Source organism: Ptychodera flava, chromosome 13 (assembly GCF_041260155.1).
Source record: "Ptychodera flava strain L36383 chromosome 13, AS_Pfla_20210202, whole genome shotgun sequence".
Classification (NCBI taxonomy): Eukaryota; Metazoa; Hemichordata; class Enteropneusta; family Ptychoderidae; genus Ptychodera; species Ptychodera flava.
In genome coordinates this window covers 17412476-17433684 of record NC_091940.1, presented here as the reverse complement: position 1 = coordinate 17433684, position 21209 = coordinate 17412476, and the positions used below count along the sequence as shown (strand labels likewise).

The 21209-nt window shown below is 38.1% G+C and overlaps 1 protein-coding gene across 1 annotated transcript; it reads right to left on the bottom strand.

The window, feature by feature from the left end:
- Positions 1-2301: 2301 nt before the first annotated feature.
- On the bottom strand, positions 2302-9769 carry LOC139147633 (low-density lipoprotein receptor class A domain-containing protein 2-like). Its single transcript, XM_070718779.1, has 5 exons — positions 9473-9769; positions 7144-7286; positions 5957-6176; positions 4289-4414; positions 2302-3900 (listed from the first exon to the last, which is right to left on the bottom strand). The coding sequence occupies exons 1-5, from the start codon at positions 9549-9551 to the stop codon at positions 3569-3571; spliced, it is 900 nt and encodes a 299-aa protein (XP_070574880.1). The 5' UTR covers positions 9552-9769; the 3' UTR covers positions 2302-3568.
- Between the last annotated feature and the right edge of the window lie 11440 nt (positions 9770-21209).

Below are 21209 nucleotides of genomic sequence, written 5' to 3'. Positions count from 1 at the left end.
AATTTCACTTGGTACGAGAGAAAAGGTAAGAGTAAAGTACAGTCGGGGTAGCATTTTACATGTACATGTATTCACATGTGTGTAACCATATGAACGACACTTTTCTCATCCCGGTTGAAGGGAACCTGTCCTGATACATGTGCATCTCTTCCAAACTTTTCTGGCTCCCTCCACGCTTATCTTAAAACGCTTGCTTGTTTCTTTGTAAGCTCCTCGTGATACCTCGCTAGGTGCCGGATTGCCACCACAATCTCTTATATCTTGAACAATCAAGCTTGCTACGTCCTCACTGAAGGATTTGCCCCTATGATATTCGCGACCGTTGTTATTGATGTTCATTGTCGGAGTGCAGACTTATAGCGTGTCTACAGTGCTGTGTTGTGATCGGCGGCGAGACATTTTAGTAGAACGTTATCTCAATCCTAACAGTGGGGTGCCGATAGTGAACCTTACATTTATTACACCGATCACCACTTTGTTTCGTTTATACAAACAGAATTTCTGCTTGCACCAGACAGGCTTAATCAACACTAAAGTGGCCACGGGTGTAAGTTGATGTGCACTTAGTCTAAATTGTGTTAGAGAAGCCCTTGTGCGTGGATTTTTCACAGTATCAAAGTAAGTTTCATAATGTTGGTGTGTTTTGAATAAGCGGTATGTCCTTAATTTATTTTTCATATTGCCCTGTTTATTATCATTAAATAATACATTATGTATTTTGTGTCTAAAATGTTCTTCTATTTTGAAACCTATGTTTTTTAAATCTGTTGACATGAAGGGCGCTCTCAGTGTCCAATGTAGAATATACTTTCACGTTGCTGTACACTACTGGACATTTCGAGTGCGTTTGATTGCGCCAAAGCAAGCAAGGGTATAAAAGTTCCTAGTCTGTGGACGCTGTCACCAGATTGTCACCAGATTAGCTTTGACAAAGCCAACAACGAATGCACCAGCAACGGTATAACAGAGAAATGCATGGAAAGTTGCAAATAGAGGTCCAGGCGTACTTATGGTACGACCTGTACCGTGTGAACCCATAATAACACACGTTTCCGAAAGATCTGAAAATAGATCCATGGAATAGCCCGTGCATGGACGAAATTTATTACAAAAAAGTGAATATAAGCTTTAAACGTAACAATCATGGGACAACATGATTGTAATTGCATGTGATGTATACCCGGAAAAGAGAGAAAAACGGGCAAACAGAAAATCGATCGATTCTGAATCAAAATTGAACTTTTTAAACAATGAGAGCGACATATCATATAGCCAGAGATTTACATTGGTGTAGATGGTGATATCAAAGAAACTTGGAGCACTATACGAGAGGTGAAGAACTTCCAAGACAGTAGGCTGTGTATGGGCTGTATATGAAGAAGAGCGGGGTTTTATAAAATCATTTCTGCTGATGTTAGTTTCGACACAAACTGTATATATGTACCCAAAGAGGCCAATATGATAGTTTGAAATGTCGTACAGATATTGAGAGGAAGGCCAAACACTAGTCACCCAACATATTGGTAAAAACACAACGAACATAATTATATCAACAGAGTCTTCACAATTTACTCCAGCAATGTAAAGGATGAGTCACGAAAAGTTATCATCTCCTATCGGGTGGTCATCGTTTTTAATCGTAGAAGGGACTTGTAATGATTTAAAATTGACAGGAAGCTCAATGAAATATACCGGACACCCTATACAGCAATCAAAACCAATGTTCTTTCAGCCATGTTATATTAACACGATTGGAACTAATTTGGGATAATTGGATAGAGAAGAATGTCGGTTTGATCTGCAAATGTAAGCTCATCTGCTTTAATTTCTTTTTAAGTTATACACTTGTTGCTATGAGTAATTTGTAATATTGTCACTTTCAGCTATACGGCACTTCAAGAAATTTGAAAAATATGAAGATCCAATTATCCCAAATTAGTTCCAGTCTTGTTGGTACTGTTATCGTACTAATTTATCTATAGTGATCAAAGTTTATCTCAGTAGATTCGTTCACTATAGGAATTGAAAAGTACCAATATTCAAAAAATACCCGAACTTGAACCCTCGTTAAGATTTTAGCTCCTCCTAAATGCAATAGCTTGCAATGTCATTTTTTTTATTATGTTAAGAACTTGAAAATCGATCATCCTCTTCTGTACTCAGATGGCAGATCTTCTATTTGTTCTTAAAAACCCTGAACGTACACACTTGGGCAAATACGTATGTTTGTACACGTATTACGTACGTATGCACTAACATGCATGCATCCGTCCATCCATACACACAGGACGTGTTCACATATTTAATGAATATTTTGACTATTTAACATACGTGAAAATAAGCTCAGTCTGCTAGCTACAGTACGTCTGCTTCCTTTTGTTCAAATATGTTCTCCAAACGACGACATAAATATCATACTATGGATTAGAAACCACACATTATGTCGAGTACAAGTCGACCAAGAGGCAATACTGAAAACATTCGGGATTTATTTTTTCTACACTGCATTTAAGAGGCAGATTTCGTCGCCACAGTATTGTCACAGTGGGAAATGAAAACAAAACAGAGTTGTATGTTTCAGCATATAAACTTAAAAACAGACACACAAGCAATTTCTTTTATTCAAACATATTAAAAATGACTTCTGGTTGTTGTAAACTAACTAAACTACCCTATCGGTAATCATATTTTGACTCCATATTTATAGAAATCCAATTTAAATATCTGAAGAAAGGTAATTACTCAAAACATATATTTTTTGAGATGAAATAAACGTGGTCATTTTAGCTTATGTTTATATATGCAATATGCGTGTGAAAATAACCATGTATAACGGTATGGGCGGATCTAAGCTATTCAACTAAGCCCGATTCTCATCGCCAGTGTTCTGTTTACGAGCAATTGGAGCTTGTGATTCTTGCAGCATTCCGTTGGTATATTCCAGAAATTACATTTTAATCAGCTGAAGTATATCTAAATTACCTAAACAACTTAAATATCCAAGTTCCCAGACCTTAAAGTGCGTGACTCGACAGTTGATCATGTAAAATATTTAAATCAAATACAATTTTCTTCCCGTGGCATTATAAAAATACTTATATTAGATAAACCTCATCATCACTAGTTCTTTTGCAAACGTCTGCATGCAGACACCTTTTTTTAAGTGACAATGGCTGAGAGAGAGAGAGAGAGAGAGAGAGAGAGAGAGAGAGAGAGAGAGAGAGAGAGAGAGAGAGAGAGAGAGAGAGAGAGAGAGAGGGGGGGGGAGTACCAATTACAATAAGGTCAATATCACTATTTCGTACCAAGAACAATTTGTTATCTTAGCAATTTGAAAAAAAAATACGAAACTGTCTGTCCATGTATGTTGCATTTTCGCGGTTTTTTTACAGTGTGCAAAGTATACTTTTCAGAGCGAGTAACTAAGTTGTGCCTGTCGCAAATCTGAATATTTACCATAGACGTTGAATTTCATCATTCAGTTGATATAGCTGCACAGAACGATAAATCATTCTTGTGTCCAGTTTAAAGTCTGACAATCACAGTACTTATTTACAGATCATCTTTATTAGTACTTTGGCGGCAAAGTGTCCGCTCCAGTCGTGTTCGGGACGAGTTGATCGTAGGCAGGCGGAAGATCGGCTTGGCTGACGTATTTAGCCTGGGCTGTCGGGTAGCTGCCCATCTCTATGGTCGACAATGGCTGGGCATAGGCGTGGCCTGGGGGCGGGTCTTGTCGGGTAGTGGCGACCACGGTTGTCTCTGAAGACCGCCCTTTCTTCTTGGCACAGGCGAAGCAGCAGTAGCCACAGCAGGCACACAGTATCATGACACCGCATGACAGGAGCAGTATAAATGCGAGGACAATGCCGATAATCACCCACACGGTCAACCAGTTTCCTGATGAAGCAAAGAGACGTCATAAAAAAGCTTACAATAGACGAAAACGATCATAAAAGTAAGGGTGCAAGATCGATGAAGTATCGTACTGTACTTTGATTTCTTTCTAATGTTATATTTCGATCGAAATTTTAAATTGATGTCATCAACCCTAACAAAACAAAACAAAAAACAAAACAAAATGAGGATGTGGTGTCATCGTGTCAGTCAAAGGGACACTAGCTGTAACGTTTGCTTTCATTTTCATTTATTTTGGTTCTGCAAACAAACAAATGAATTGCTTTTGTTTCTCCCTAAGGTATGTTGAAATACGAAACTCTAGCCGTTTTGATTGCCGTACATGGCGCTGTACAAAGAACGAGCGATACTGAATGTGCAACTCCCTCACCTGGACAACCCGATTCATCCGTGACGTCACCACAGTTGTCACGTGCGTCGCACTCGAGAGAGGAATCAATACAGCGACCATTGTTACATATGTAATCAGTGGTACCATTACACGGACGAAGACGAGCTGAAGTGGTACAAGAAAATAAACCAAAGGTCGGCAATTAGCGAGGACGTGATAAGAGTTGAGTCATACGACTATACGATACTTCTATTGTTCCGATTAGGGACCGATCATGAGATTTTAGGAGGTGGATGGTGTAAAGTTTTGATTTTTGGAATTTTTTTCCAAGTGAGTCATGATGTGCTCATTTTTTTTGTAAGTAAACTCTCAGATTTACATTTTTTGAGCTCTAATTTTATTATTTTTATTTTGCCAACTAGTCTGAAGATATTTTTTCCTAAGTTTTTGCTTTGAAAATTTTTTTTCTTCTGTTTTTGACCATCCCCCTCCCAAGATCTAATTGTCCATCCCTTGCGGTGCACTGCAGTCATGCATGTTGGTTTTTACCATGTGTAAGATTACCTGACGTAATAAACATTTGGAAATGGAGAAGTACACGTGAATTTCTTCACCCCCACCGTTAGTTTTGTATACTGACTAACCCTTAGTGTACTGTGAAATACACGATTATCTGACGGAGACCTACAGCATTCAGGAATGCCTAACAGTGCCCTACAAAATACAGTTGCGAGTTATCTTTCTTTTGGTATACTAGTTGTACTCTGATGGTGTATCAGAAAGAGGTTAGATAATCATTGACAGATGGTTTCGGGTCGAGCCGCATTTGTGTTAATGTTGTGATGTTTTCGGTTGGTCATGGTTCTGCTTTTGGTCTTTCAAATCAATTTCTGAACTCAAGTCAAACAGGCCGCTAATATTTTATGGTCCTTTAAATGTCATGATGGTCAGTAGCAGCTTCTGATGGTATTGATTGTATTGACATTAACTCTGTTTGATAAATATATGAAGTGTGTATTGGCTCTGCAAACATTCTCAGCTGTAAATTAAACAATTCAGGAATTTCTACGGTCACAAAGCAACCTGTTATTGTGATTGATGAAACAGAATAGTTTATGGATCACTATAAAATGTTGTATTGATGTTGATTTAGATCTTGAGTTCAGTTAAAGATGATCATGAAGGTGATGATGATGATGATGATGATGATGATGATGATGATGATAATGGTGATGATGATGATGATAGTAGTAGTAATAAGCTACGGCTGCTACTGCTACTGCTGCTGCTAATGATGACGATGATGCAGATTATTATTAGTTATAATCATCATCATCATCACCACCACCACAATCATCATCATCATCATCATCATCATCGTCGTCATCATCATCATCATCATCATCATCATCATCATCATCATCATCATCATCATCATCATCATCATCATCATCATCACCACCACCACAATCATCATCATCATCATCATCATCATCGTCGTCATCGTCGTCGTCGTCGTCGTCGTTGTCGTCATCATCTATATCATCATTACTAAAATCATCATCTAAATCACTACATTTAAATAATCTTCATTACTATTGCTTTAGTCTCACAAAAAGTGACTTGGGTCGGAGTACCCCGTGACGTGATGAAAGAGTTAAAAATTAAGGGAAAGTAAAAAAAAAAGAAATAAAAAGATAAACTTACATTCGTGGAACGACGTGAAGACAAGACCAAACCCTCTGCGAGTTCGTGTAAAATCAGTGTATAGTCTGAGTGTTATCGTTTGACCGGAGGACAGAATATCCTGAGGGATGTATTTACCACACAGTCGTTTTAACAGGGGCGAATTCGTATCTGGACCATTGTAAACCTCTAAGTAATCAGGACAGCCAGCAACCGTTGACTCGATATCGATCCAGTCGAACTATAGAGAAAAACAGGTTGCATCAGTAATAATTATGGTTTAAGGTTTTTCCAAAGTAAGGCGCTGAAAATAAAATTCTTTGTTTGCCGTCCGCGTGTTGTAGGTTTTCAGAGAAAATTAAGAAAACAAAAAACAATGTTAACACTATTACAAATGAATACATTATTTTTCCAAAAGAAACTAAATATAAAAATGAACTTATGTTAATACACGTGTATTTTTTCCCTGTTTTTGTTTTTTTCCCTCGCTGCCTGGTAGATTTTCAAAAATCTAAGGACGGCAAACAAAGAATTTTATCTAAATGGCCTAAACACATGGTCACATTTTTTACCGCCGTGTATATTGCAGAGTAACGGTGAATACATAGGAAGCGTGACAAAGTAAAAGAGGTGTATGCATCTCACTGTTTGGAAAGTATCGCATTGGAATACAGTGTATTCATTGATTTCAGGTAGCTTGCATTCCTTTATGACAGTTCCATCCTGAACAAAAATGCGCGGAAAGCTAACTAAGACTGAAGTATGGCTGCTCCTTTTTGGCGCTGATTTCAAACCGTTCCTTCACAAAATGACTTTTATAATTTGTATTAGACTGGCCTCCAGTCGCTTTGCTTTTCTCGGCAGACTTGAATTGTCACTTGCTGGCCATCGCGTTCACCAAATGCTCTACACGACAGCCTACCATGAACGAGACAGTCTGCTGAAGTTTATTTCTTCAATTTATTCTGTTTTGATATTTATATGCCAACAGACTTCGAGCAAGTCTAAATTTGTATATAAAAAGACACAAACCCAGACGAGCAGCGACAGACAGGTAGACCGTGACGCAAACGAATAGTGATGCAAAGTCGAAAATGTCTTAGGAAAGGATAAATATTAAACAACGGACAGACATATTGCTTTTTGTTTGAACAGGTGCGATAGAGGGCGCTCTCAAAATGGAATTCTAAAACAAATGATTTACTCACTTTGATTGAGACCCTCTGGTAATCATACTTGGCCTTCAACGTCACAACACAATCCAAATTGTTCCTGTAATATTTCTGAGATTGTGAATACATCCTGGCACCCTCGTGGGACACAGTTTGATCACATTGTCTGTCCATGTAATCTGCAAGGAGAATAGGCACGCACTATCTATAGATAGACAAAATGATAAATTGATGGTCTCGAGTGACCCTAGCAATGATATGTCATCAATCACGGGAGAAAATCGTTTCGTTGACATGGTTACTGAAGTGGGCAGAGCAACAAATTTTCATGAGTTTGGTTCATTAATTAATAAATCTCTTCTTCTCTTTTTTTCACGAGTTCATGTACTGCAGCTTTTTTAACTGTGACGTCGAAAGTTTGCAGAAATCGTCCAGTGTTTCCACAAATTTAAAAGTAGAATATGCGAATATGCGGGATAGATATTCGGACTTGAAAATTCTGTCAATTCTTTTCTGATATACCAACTGTGGGACTCATTTTACAGTTGTTTGAGTAAGGAAATTTACATCGTTTGAGTTTTTCGAAAATTAAAAATTTATGGCGGCCATTGTGACACATCAAATCATGAAATAAATAACGTGTACATATTCACACATGGAACGTAACCATTATCTTATATCATCCGCGGAAAAGCATGCCAAACGCCCTCAAACGCTTTCTCACCCCGTCTGCAGATCTGATCGAATGCGAAGTCACAATCATGGCAGCACCAAATATTTTATAGGGCGATTCTGACATTTACAATGTATCTTCTGAGTGCACCAATGATATACAACGCTCTGTATTTGCATGCTATCAGTACTAGAGCATTGTGGGATATGGTATCCAAGCAGCCCGGTAAGCATTTCGTTGTCCCCCTTTGACCGAATATTTGAGTCGTTACACGAGCAAAGAATTATAAATGAAACCCATTTCTTTTGACTCTTTGGTTTTGAATGACACAGTTGTCCATTTGTCTGAGGACAGTTACATAACAACAGTAATTTCGTTGTCGCCTGTGCCTAGCAGAGTGACTACTGTCAGAAACGTGATTCAACCAATTCACCGTCTTGCAAAATTTAGATGGAATATTAATAGGACATGTATTTATGTGCGCATATTTAAATAACCAAACCATGTTTCAGTTTAATTTGTCATGCGAAAACAGGTAATCTTGCCACTACTCCCTAAAAAGTGTTCATCAAACACAAAACTTTTTCCCCGACAGTCAAAGTTTGTGGAATCAGTAGTTGTAATCTTTAAGCTTTAGTTACAGCTTGTGTTGCAGGCTGGAGTCTTTAACATAATAAAAAAGTATTAAATGAAAATATGTATTAAACCAAACACCAGACTAACATTTTCGATGAATTAAATTACTGAGGTAATATACCTTCATGAAAGAAGGCGATTACGATTTCGACTTTGGTGTAGAGTAAACCAAATTAACAAAATATAAGTACGTATTTTGCCCCTCTCTAGTCTGGTTTTTATTTTATCTTCGTGATCAAAACATCACTGCGTGATAACATAGATATAGGGTTGACCCAACTATCCTCGGGAGAACGACCCTGTGACAAAGTTCATTTACCGGCTTTGATTCAAATGGTTAGACTATCTGAGCAAGTGTGTCCTTATATGCCCTTCTGTGGATTAAATTTTAACCATTCACTACGTCATCATCGAAAATCGGATTCGTCATAGGAAAATTCATGTAGGTTTTGACAATGAGTTCCTTTTCATCCGGTCAAAAAATGTACTCGATATACATACAGGGCAGGGAATAAAGCGAACTGAGAAAAAATATAACTCATCGAACGACTGATAATCTCCAAACTGAAAAGGTGACTTTTAAATTCTCACAAATATAAAAAGCTATCCAATATTTTTCAAAAATAAAAACAAACAAACAAAGATAAACAGGTATCTATGGGAAGCAAAGTGTTTCCTATTGTAGCCCTCGGTGTCGCGCCCATCCTGGCACGCTCCAATTCCTGAGTCACTTGTTTACCTTTGACTGGTGTGATCGCACCGGCACCGTGCCATCATTTTGATGCGTTTTCAAACAATGCGATCAAACATCATGATAGATCTCATAAAAAGCACGATGAAAAATCACAACGTTATATCGATAATTTCACTGTTACGTTGCAATCGTTTTTTTACTACTGTCCATTCGATACGTTAATTGTATTTACAGGTGTTGACCAACTTGAGAGATGAAATGCGTGTGGCTCCGCAAGCTAACTGAAACTTTGGCCCTCGGAGGACTTCAAATAAAATGATCTGAAAAAACCATAAAAAGCTCTCACAAAAACATCTACTTACATGTAGTCTGACTCTGTGTCCCTGTTACGACGACGACTGTTAAAAACAGCGCCAAGTACGCCGTTGCCAATGTACTCATTATTCACCGATGAAAATCGTCTGCAGCTTTCTGTAGTAAAATATATCCTTTCTTGCCGTCGCTAATACTGGCCAGGAGACAAGATATCGGAAAAATGACGGACAGCGAGGTTAAGCGTGACCGTGCCAACTAGGAGATATCGTGATGCTCAGTCGTTGTAAATGTATAAACAGATCGTAAGCCCGACCTTTACTCCACGCATCCCCGTGATCAAATCACACAAGGTTAATGTTTAATAAACAGTGTTAATACTAACGGAATTCATAAATTTTAGTAATGATAGTAGATTTTCGTTTCTTTAATACTACTCAGTACTCTATTGGATATATATATATATATATATATATATATATATATATATATATATATATATATATATATATATATATATATGTAACGCAAATTACTTCAAGTACAAATTAATATTAAGTTTCATGCATCCTACAATCTTAAACCATCTTCTTCTATCTGAATATTGCAGGATTCATGAAACTTATTACTTGAAGTAATTTGTGTTATTATTTATAACGCTCTGCTTACCGCATCGAGCACTTTAATTTCCCATGAGGACACCTGTATATATATATATATATATATATATATATATATATATATATATATATATATATATATATATATATATATATATATATATATATATATATATATATATATATATTTGTGTGTGTGTGTTTGTGTGTGTGTGCCTTCAGTATAAAAATACTGGAAATACGTCGAAGGTGATATACATATAATTGAAATACATTTACTTTATTTAATAGTACTCTATAGTATATATGTAAACAATTTTGTTGTTATCGAATTCTATGAAATCCGGATAATTCAATCGTCAATTATGACATTTGGTATTACAGACATCAGAGAGTACATTGTCAAGTTGAAAAGTGTGCATTTCGACAAAATTTTGAGAGTAAGAAACCTGTTTGTTTGTTTTTTTTCGCAAACAAAATAAAATAACTGGAAATTCGTGGAAGGTAACAGTAATTGGAGGTTTTAACACATAAACTCCCATCTCTTCATCAAATCTCAACCAATGGGTGTTACCTTTGAAAACGGTCTTAGACTAGTAAAACAACACATCTGCATCGTACCTGTAAAGAACCAGATGATTTTGTGTTGTTTTCTCGACAAGACTTTTTTTGTGTAGTTTTCTCGACTTATGCTTATATTTTCAGTCATCAACTTCATCCATAAATCATCAAATCGCCAAACTACACTTCTCGCGGGGATTGGTTTTCTTTCCATATTCCAATAATTTGAATCGAATGCGGATAAACTGACTATGCAGACGAGAGATATTTTATGAGACAGGCGCTAACAGTTGTTGTGTCAATGCAACGGATGTTAAAAGTTCACATTTCCGAGATGACAATGCATGTGAAACAAAACCTCTTCATGAAAACGATTTTTTGTCATCATGTTAGAGCCACTAAAGCAAGGAAACATGTGTCACGGTCACGCCCACCATTGGACACGTCACGCTATACGTCAGCAGCAACGCCCTTCTGTGTGACGTCACACTTCCATGTATGATACTATTTTCACAATATAATATCGTAAAATTTTCAAATGTATCATGAGATCGCTCGAAATGCATAGACTTCGGAAAGTGAACATTGCTTTAGACCAAAAGAAACAAAAATATTTAATCCTGAAATGGGCTCAGTGATTTCTGTGTCCCGTGACTGGAAGAGGCTGAAATATAGACCTATTTCTTGATAAGGTGTTTTACCTTCCCTTCAGGAAAGAACACACGATTATACTTTGGTTTATACGTTTCTCTATTTTCGTTAAATGTCCGGTTTCATGAAAAATGGTGACAGAGCTGTATAATTACTGAAAGCTGTGGTTTCATTCACAAATGATCATTGGGTACACACTCTTGAAGTCAAAAGGCGATTTTAACTTGTGGACTCTGGGTTAAAGCAGGAAAATGAAGTTTGTGATGTTGTATCGTGTACTCACAGCACGATCCATATCATTAGTGTGGCATAAATCCAATGGGTGACATATTCGTGCTATGAGATGATATATGGTTCTGCAGGCCTATGGCGACGACCACAAATCGTATGAATAAACACAGATAAGGCTATCCATGGAATATGATGCATGCTGGGAATGGGTTTTTTTCATATTTTTTTATTTGAAACCGCGCAATCGAGATCAAATGCATAATCATTAACATATATACAATAGTGAAAAGACAGATTGAAATTTGTAAATTGTATAACCGCATCGGTAAGTATTTGCCTGCCACTTTTAATATACTTTGGCAAGCTCAAATGCAACTGCCATCTGGCTTCGGTGGTAGATCTTGATCACCAGAAACATTTGGATCGACGTGTTCATACGCTGGTGGAGCGGTGCACCCCTCTGGATAACCCTCCACTTTCGCGAGTTCTTCTGGATTGGACGAGGATGGGTCATCGGACGAGGTGACCACGACGATTTGCTGTTTCGGTTGGACCCTTCTTCCTTTGGCGCAGGCTAAGCAAAGGCAGCCACAGTAGATGTAAATGACAAGACATACCAGCAGTATTATTACCAGGAGTACCGTGGCGGCTATCGTTACTACGGTAACAAGAACCGGAAATCCCCAACTTTGAGACTCGGAGGAATCGCTCGGACTCGAAGCTGGAATTAAACAGTGTGATAACTTTAATACTATGAGTGATATTTTTTATTCCATGCTTCTTTCACATTTTACCGAGCACAGAGGTTTATAAACCACTGTGTTATAAAAGCATGCGTTTGATATAATGTACTTATATTGGTCTGGAATAACATGATGTTTGAAATGACTTTGTTTCTTGTATCTCGATTTTTGAGTACCTTATTGTAGTAAGAATTAACCTGATTTTCGCAACCCAGCATTCGCCTGCTTTCATTGCAACTAGAATAGCGAGCAAGTCACAATTAGCACATTAGAATTACAAGTAAGTAAAAGAGCAGACAAAAAGTGTATGTCATTTGTAATGGACTGAGCAGAGGGTAAAACATAAACGAAAGGGTTCATAAATTCACAATTTCCCAATCAGCTTGATTTCTTTACTCTCTCGACTCTAAAAACTTACTGAAAATCAGAGTGTTGCAAAATTCGAGTTGAAGCTGCTCTAAGATTACTAATAGTGAAGATGTGTAAGGAACGGATCACTTTATCTTTGGCATGGGGGTGGTGATGCATGAGAAGAAATATGGGGTGGTAGTTTTTAAAACTAATTACCACCCTCAGAGCGTAAAACAGATTTCCTTCACAGAAAAGGTAACAATTGAGAAGATTTCAAGAGTAAAAAGTATGCATGTCCTGTCCCATTCCGAGAAAATGTATAAGATTTGAAGACAAACAAGAATATGCTCTCGAGTCTGACCTCCCAAAGAACTGACGGTGTAACCCTTACATATAATAACATAAGGACCTAGAATCATTATTATGTCGGGAATGGACTGATTTACTAGCTCTTTCCTACCGGGAACTGGTGTAGTTGGATCAGGACAATCCGTTTCGTCCGACAGGTCACCACAGTTGTTGAGTCCATCGCAGACCAGAGACGAATCGATACAGCGGAAATTGTCACATTCGAAATCATGCGTTCCATTGCACTCCGGTGAAAGAACTGCAAAAATATAGAACTTTCATGATCAGCTAAAATAGCTGTAACTTTTGACATATTTTCCCCGTTAAGTTTCTGTTTGTAAGATGTAATTGGTTGCTGTACTCCAAAATCAAAGTCAAAACATGTATTGTCTGACTTTTCAACACAGCTCGCATGAGTGTGTTATTGTTGACGACTTGATTTTATAGTCCGCACCAGAAATCAAGCTTGGACAACAACGTGGCAGATTGTACACGTTACACAGTGTTGGCACGATTCAATTCTTTGTATTCCCGTCATGCTTTTTGGAAAGTAAATTGTAGACGACGCTTGCATGGCGCCAAAATAGGCTAATGCAAATATATTCACAAGTAACAGGTGGTGTCTTTATGTGTCAGACCAATGAGAGTTGTATGAAAATTTCAACTGACATTTCATCACAAATATCTTCGCCTTTGTCCATGACTTGTCTTGGAACACCCTTGAATTTGCCACTTTTGTCAAGCGGTCAACATATTGAAAACAGATACTGGCAGAAATGCAAGCGTTGAATCACTCCGATGATTGACTCTTCGCATTTATCATCTGGTGCACACACGGCAGAATTTACAATCGACATCTATGATCTGAGATACTTAGAAGTAAACTTGTTGGAAAGTGTCGAAAAAGATCAGCCGTGGGGATCAGCGTCGATTCAGTTTCTGACACTTCAAAGTTACTCGTCATATTAAAATTCCATATCTTAATTTTACCGGGTCGCTCCCTTGATCAGTTCTCACATTTTGTTACTACCCATAACATCACATTTTTACTGATCCAGTAATGCCTTACTCTTCAAAAGGAATTGCCTGCAGAAAAGGCAAAGGCAAACGTACGCTGTCTTGTCTGCGCTTTGCGTCAATCAAAAGATATTATGAAGGACAACTTACAGTCATGAAAGGCAGTGAAAACCAGACTGTATCCCCTTCTCCTTCTGATGGGGTCAGTGAAAAAGCCCAGAGTGATAGCCTTGCCAGAGGAAACAATTTCTGTTGTATTTTGTCTTCCACACAATCGTCTGATTAAAGTACTATTCGTGTCTGGGCCGTCGTAGATGTCTAAATGATCAGGACATCCAACACGACGTCTTTCGAGAGCAATCCAATCAAACTACGGGGAAAAGTAGGAAGAGAATTTGCGATTTGAAAATTGATGATATTAGAATAAGGAGTTGCTGAAATTCAGGAGAAGCGGGTTAGAAGATCTTATAAATTACGGATTCATATATGCGGTATGCCTGCAGATATTTGGAGAAGCAAGGATGGAGAGAGAGAGAGAGAGAGAGAGAGAGAGAGAGAGAGAGAGAGAGAGAGAGAGAGAGAGAGAGAGAGAGAGAGAGAGAGAGAGAGAGAGAGAGAGAGAGAGAGAGAGAGAGAGAGAGAGACAGACAGACAGACAGACAGACAGACAGACAGAGAGAGACGGGGAGACAGATGGACAAGACAGGGTTCATGGATGGGCTCAATGAAGGACTAAAAGTAGAGCAAGAGAATGAAGACTATGTACGACAACAGATAAAGCCAAGAATGTATCTTATGAGTAGAATCCCCGCCGAAAGGAAGCTGTATATGTCGTAGGAAAACTACATTAAGAAAGCCCAACTCACGTTTATTGACACCATCTCGTATTCGTTCTCTGCCTGCAGCGTGGTAATACATGTGTAATTATTACTGTAATAGGGTGCGAATTGGGAGTACATCCGGTCGCCTTTGATATGTGTGAGTGTAACAGTTCGGTTGCAGAGAACGTGCATATACACTGAAATGGACGAAACAGTGAAAAAAGTTTATTTCGGTGAAAAATGAATAATAATGAACTAGATTTCCGTAAGACTGAAGTGTTTCGGAATTTCCTCAATTAAACGGTATGTTATTGGTACCGGTAGAGTGATACATTTATACAAATTTCAGATATTACAGTCATTTTTCCAATAATTATATGGGTATAATGGGGCATAGATCTGTGCCTGCAGCCTTCCATCTAAACAATTGCTGGCTGAATCATTTGTGTAACAGGAATGTATATCGTGCGTATATTATAGTCGGCGACAATAAGCATGGACAAATAAATATGTTTGTCCAGTGCTTGTCTGTCTTCGTATGTGCGCGCGCGCGCGCGCGCGCGTGTATGTATGTATGTATGTATGTATGTATGTATGTATGTATGTATGTATGTATGTATGTATGTATGTATGTATGTATGTGACGTCAATCGGAGACAGACATAGACAGCTAAAAAGAGTGGCTGGCAGTAAATTGCTGATGTCATCATGAAACGACCTAAATTTTTAATCCTATGTTCATGAACTGTGTGCTTTCGTCTGACCATCGCCCTCTACTTGACAAACTTTAACCACTAGGTCATCTGATGAGGTCATGATTTTGATAAACTGGAATGAATAATCACAGCTCCTTTCAAAATCCGTGTCGAAAATCGAGTCATTGTGACTGACAAAGAGCCCCCACAGCAAAAATTAATACCCCTATACAGCTCAACTTTTAATATTCCAAATGATTTTGTCCCATCGTTCACGTAACGTATTTTATTTTTCATAGAGGGATGACAATGTCAGTTTGCTAACTCCCAAAACTTATGATAATACAAGAGTGTCTTTCACCATACTGTGCCACACCCATGAATAAGCCGTTGTTAATTCACGAAATTGGTACAGAGAGACCATGAAAAGATAATCTTGTCACACAAGCACCCCACAAATGTTGAGGGTACAAAGCGTGGCTGCCCGTCTCTGGAAATGATGTAGCACCCAATTATAACTTTGTAATCTGATTTTATCATGATGTACCGCAACAGAAAGTAATCGTACCGGAAAATGTAGAATTTATTCTATCTGTAGGTCACGGTATGGAGAGTCCAAAATTTCGGTACAAAGACACATTTGCGTACAAGCCAATAAATAGAAGACTTTCTTTTTCTCATCTAAATGTAAAATGTTGTTGTAACACCATTTACGGGGAATATTTGCCTGGAGAGATAATTCTAACACGCCGCAGGATGACAGCGATAAGCACACTGATCAGAAATGCACAGTACGTGTACATGTGAGCCTGATAATATATTCTCCTGCAGGGTGAAGCGCACTATCGCTTTTTTCCTAAAATATTTTACAAACAAGCATAAAAAGGGGAAAAAGACTGATGCGGCTGGTGTAGATCAAGACGAGCGAGAATGATAAATAAAACTTTTCCTGTGTTGACTTTTAGCCCAAAGTTCGCAAAAAACCCCCGAACATTTGAACTTGAGGTAGAATGCGCCACGGGGACATTATTGCGGACTCTCAAACTTTTGCGATACTATTTTGGCCTACCACTTGCGATAGCTCATTTTCAAGTTGAAGCTCATGGAGTAACAAAACTTTTCACCGGCTTAGGTTTTTTGAAGGTCAAAAATTTAACTTTTACCAATAGAGTTAACACCGTGATGGCGGCCATTTCGAATTTCAATCACTTTGTTTCTCTAGTACCAAATTTTGCACGTGAACCAAGATTTTTATTCGTGATTTCGAAGGGGAATAATATATGACAAAAGTTTGAGTCTTTCACTTTTGAGGAGCGTACTTACTACCTTAACATGTAACTATTACTCCTATGATCATAAAATTTAGTCTGTGGGATTCTTCCGAAAATCATATCCTTCAAAAAAATGTTCAAATTGAGCCAACATTCATGTACTTACAAGTTCCTTGGGTTTCAAACATGATGGAAGCAAGACACCACGCTGAAACGGCAAGGAATATTGGTGTGATTATCCTCATGGTGCGAACGTCTTAACTCGTGTTCCACTTCTCCGTGCAATTTTCAGGGGGAAAAGTGTGGAAGTGTCGCTTCGGAAGTATGCGTAGCCTTCAGTAGTCGTACCAACATTGGATACACCGTGACCGTCCCAAATGTTCATATTTATACACAGACTATGAGGTTTAATCATTAGCGATATTGAGAAGTCGGCGGCGTTAGATAGGTGTCATCCGACTTAGATCGCCGGAATTCTCTTCAAATAAAATTTCATTGGTTTGAAGCAACTCTGGCATTGTTTGGAGGTATTTGCCGCACGATTTTTGCAAAGTTTGCAGATGTGACGTAAGCCGATCTGGAGGAATTAAAATTGAAGCGCCACCAGCGTTAGTAATCGACAATAACATCGGAGTCGTAAAGTAAAGATTTTAATTCAAGCTTAGAAGTTTTTGTACCGAAAATGCTGGAAGAAAAAAGCCGTCACTTCGAATAATTCTAATTTTACAATCTGGCATGGTGTATATTAATCTAAAAAATCTGCATTATCTGTACCAAAACAGAGGGAAACGCCACAGAGACAGTCGCTGTAACCTTTGATTTTCATTATCTGTATTGGTACACATACGTTTCATTGAAATACGAGGAATGAGTCGTGCAACCACAACGATTTGCGTAAAACATGGAATATAATTGAAATTTGGTCCGGACAGACATTCATAAAATATTTTGTCGATGAAAAACGACGGGATATCAGACATATAAAACCGCGCTCGTTGCCACTGTAGTGGAACAAGAAACCGTATTTTACAAATTTTGAAATTTTCATCAATATTGATAGCAAATGGAGTTAAATTTGTTCGAGATTTTAATCAAGCCAAGTGTTTTGTTCTGTTCCGTAACTCAAAATCCTTCCAAAATTACCGTGCTAAAGATAAGACGCTTGAATCGTCCGGCGGCGTCCAAATTTGTTCGAAATATCCCCCACCCCCACATGTATCGGATTTGACCTTCTGGAAAAAGTCAAATCTTGAAATCGATAAAATTCAGATTCCGTTTTGAAGCCTTTCATCTTGTCTTTGGCAACACACTTGAAGAAGCAATTTCTCGTATAAGGTCGTTCATGTGTATTGTATTTTAGCTCAACATGTATAGTGACGTCAGCGACACAGGGGAATGATAGAAGCGGTTTATACTTTTGTTTGAACAGATTTGTTCTCGCGCGGATATTCAACGGCAAAGTTATGGATACACCCCACGATTAGTGCCAAGATCCAATTAACAGATGCCAGAATATGAGGTGCGTCTGTTTAACAGGTTTGTCCTTTAAATACACCATTCAATATTGTAAGTGGTTAGAATCAATGTTATTCGAATCACCAAAGCTACACCGGTATCTTTGTTATGTACGTCACACAACCCGTATTTCTTCACTGTGGACGATACATGACGATGACAGCCAAACCCTTGACCCAATTTTAAGTTCTTTCATGATTAATGACGGTATAAAGTAAAATACGCGTATGAAAGACAGAGTGGGCATACAGTCTCTGCCCCGAGATGCAGATTCTGAAGCAAAAAAAGGATGTATACTAAAATCCTCAGTTATTCGGACCTTTGACACCGCTATGGAAAGTACTAGACCATATACAGTAGGGATCCTTTAACAGTCAATATATAGACGTGACGTGCTGAAGTATCTGTTGTTGGTATGCATTGCAATCAATAAATGTAGTTTGCGCGTCGAAATTAAAAGACCGTAAACTTTAGCTCAAATTTTCCTCAAACAACTTTTCGACCATGTTCTATCAAGAATTAAACTCGAGAGTCACCGTGCAAAGTTTAATAAATTATCCGATATTTAACGATATTTGAAATTCAAAATGGCCGCCATCCCTGTGTTAACTCTATACGGAAAATAATTTTCCGATTTTCAGAAAAAACTAAGCAAGTGAAAACTTTATTTACCATACAAGCTTCAAAATGAGCCCCAACAAGTGGCAGGCCAAAATAATATATTGTACAAGTTTGAGAGTCCGGACTATTTGTCCAAGAGGCTTAGCTCTGACGATGGTTGCTGGAATAAAGCGGGGCACAGCTATTGTCCTTTTTCATCTCACTTCGATTCAAGAATTGCTGTTTTCTCGGTTGGTTGCATTGGTTGGTATGTCAATGAACGACTCGCTGGCCTATGATTCATACTGGGACGACCGACTGCACACTTTATACAGTGCACTTAATGTGCAGATCCCTGAACTATCAAAGGGTACTCTCAACTCTCTTTGCCGTTTGCATCACAAATAGATTTACTTCAGTTGATATTTTGACTTCGACACATCACACCAACTCATGAAAACACCACATGATGAAACAAACATAAACACAAATATGTATCGTATGTATCGCTATTCCTGTTCCAGAAATCAAATACACATATTACGCGCTCTTCTCCCTAAAACGTGTTGAAATAGAAAGTATCCACCCTGCAAATACGTTACATTGCGTTCAGCTTATGATGTTATTGTTGACAATTTCATTTAAGCCAGGACTATAATTCTGTTGCAAACGATATAGTTGAGCATTTTACACGCACAGGTTGTGTTGACAAGTCGAAACAAGACATTTGGATATGATTTTGAGAGTAGAACAGGCAAACAGAGTAAAAGTACTTGAAAACACACCACTAAAAAGTCCTCAATTTAAATTCAGGGGAATAATAAAATCCTAAAAAGTCAAGCAGGCGACCGATATACCGGAAAGCCGATATACACTGTTTGTGATTTATTAAGATGTGTTGATTGCAATAACATCTCGATGAAACTGGTAATAAAGTTGAAGTTTCTAGGATGAAAATGTAAGTGATACTCAACTATTTCATTTTGAAAACAATTTTTTACTGGAATCTGTATTTTATGCCACATTGAAGTCACTAGAGCAAGGGAATACTACATCAAACCTCATAAGTATTGTTAAAACAATTGGGTGTCCTAAGTGAATAAACTGTTCTCAGGAGAGTTAAACTTGAAAATCTTCGCATTTTCAAAATTTCTTGCGATTCGAAATTATTGAGAATCTGAATCTATCCTGGAGTGACTGAAAGCATAAATCTGCCTTTGTGTCTTGCTCTCTGAAATAATCATTTGTTGAACAGGAATGTATATTGTTCGTGTATTATCGTCGGCGAAACTAAATTTACATGAGAGACTCAATCTGTTTGTCCACTCCGTCTCCGTGTTTGTATGTGACGTCAGCAGAAAGCTAAGAGACAGATCGTGTTGAACCACTTGAGTTAGCCAACACCAGGGTCACTTGAAGTAAACTGCTGATGTGATGAAGCGACCTATAAAATTCTTAATCCTCTGTTCATGAATGTTTGCTCTCGTCTGACCAGCGCCCTCTACTTGACAAATTTTAACCACGCTGCACTATCTGCTGAGGTCATCACGATTTGGATAGACAGGAATAATCACAGGTCCCTTCGAAGTCTGTTGAATATAATTCGAGCAAATTATTCATGACAAAAAGTCAAAGAAAATGATGTCTTATACAGGTCAACTTTCACCCTTCTTTTCCAAATGGTCTTTTTCCTATCGTTTGTCCTATCAAGTCTGTCACCATAGACGGAAAATAGGTTATTTGGCTGACTCTCAAAGCTTGCACACTTGTCATTGTGCTTTACAGCATGCATTGTAATGTCGTCTGGAGTGCGAAGCGCGCCATCGTGCTGTTTAAAAATGTTATACAAAACATGTAGAAAAGATCAAAGCGCTCGAAAATGAAAAACAAAACCTTTCTTGTCTTTGCTTAAAGCACGCAAAAATGTTACAGGTGAACTAAATATGTAAATAATGACCAAAGATCATTAAATTTAGAGACAGTCACGCACGTGTCTAGACTTCTTCTGAAAATAATCTCCTTCAATCATTTAGCCAGCATTTCATACTTCCCTGTTCCTTTGGGTTCAAAATATCATGGAAGCAATGCACCAAACTCAGCCTGACACGGAAAGAAATATTAGTGGAATTATCCTTGGGGTGCGAACTTTTTAAAAACTTCCTCTTCTCCTAAGTCAATAATCCAGGGGAAAAATATGGAACTTCCGTCGATGAAAAATGTCAGACCGATTTCAGTATCCATAACCCGCTATAGTCGCCCTGATTGGCCATGGAATGAACCGTCCCATTGCTCTATATACAGACCACGGTGTTTGATCGGTAACGATATTGAGAAGTCGCCAGCCTAAGATTGGTGTTAGTTGA

Coding starts and splice junctions, on each gene's coding strand:
- LOC139147633 (XM_070718779.1), bottom strand. CDS start 9,551: ATGAGTACATTGGCAACGGCGTACTTGGCGCTGTTTTTAACAGTCGTC. Junction 7,287..9,472: donor GACACAGAGTCAGACTACAT/GTAAGTAGATGT, acceptor TTCTCCTTGCAG/ATTACATGGACAGACAATGT. Junction 3,901..4,288: donor GGATGAATCGGGTTGTCCAG/GTGAGGGAGTTG, acceptor TTGCTTCATCAG/GAAACTGGTTGACCGTGTGG.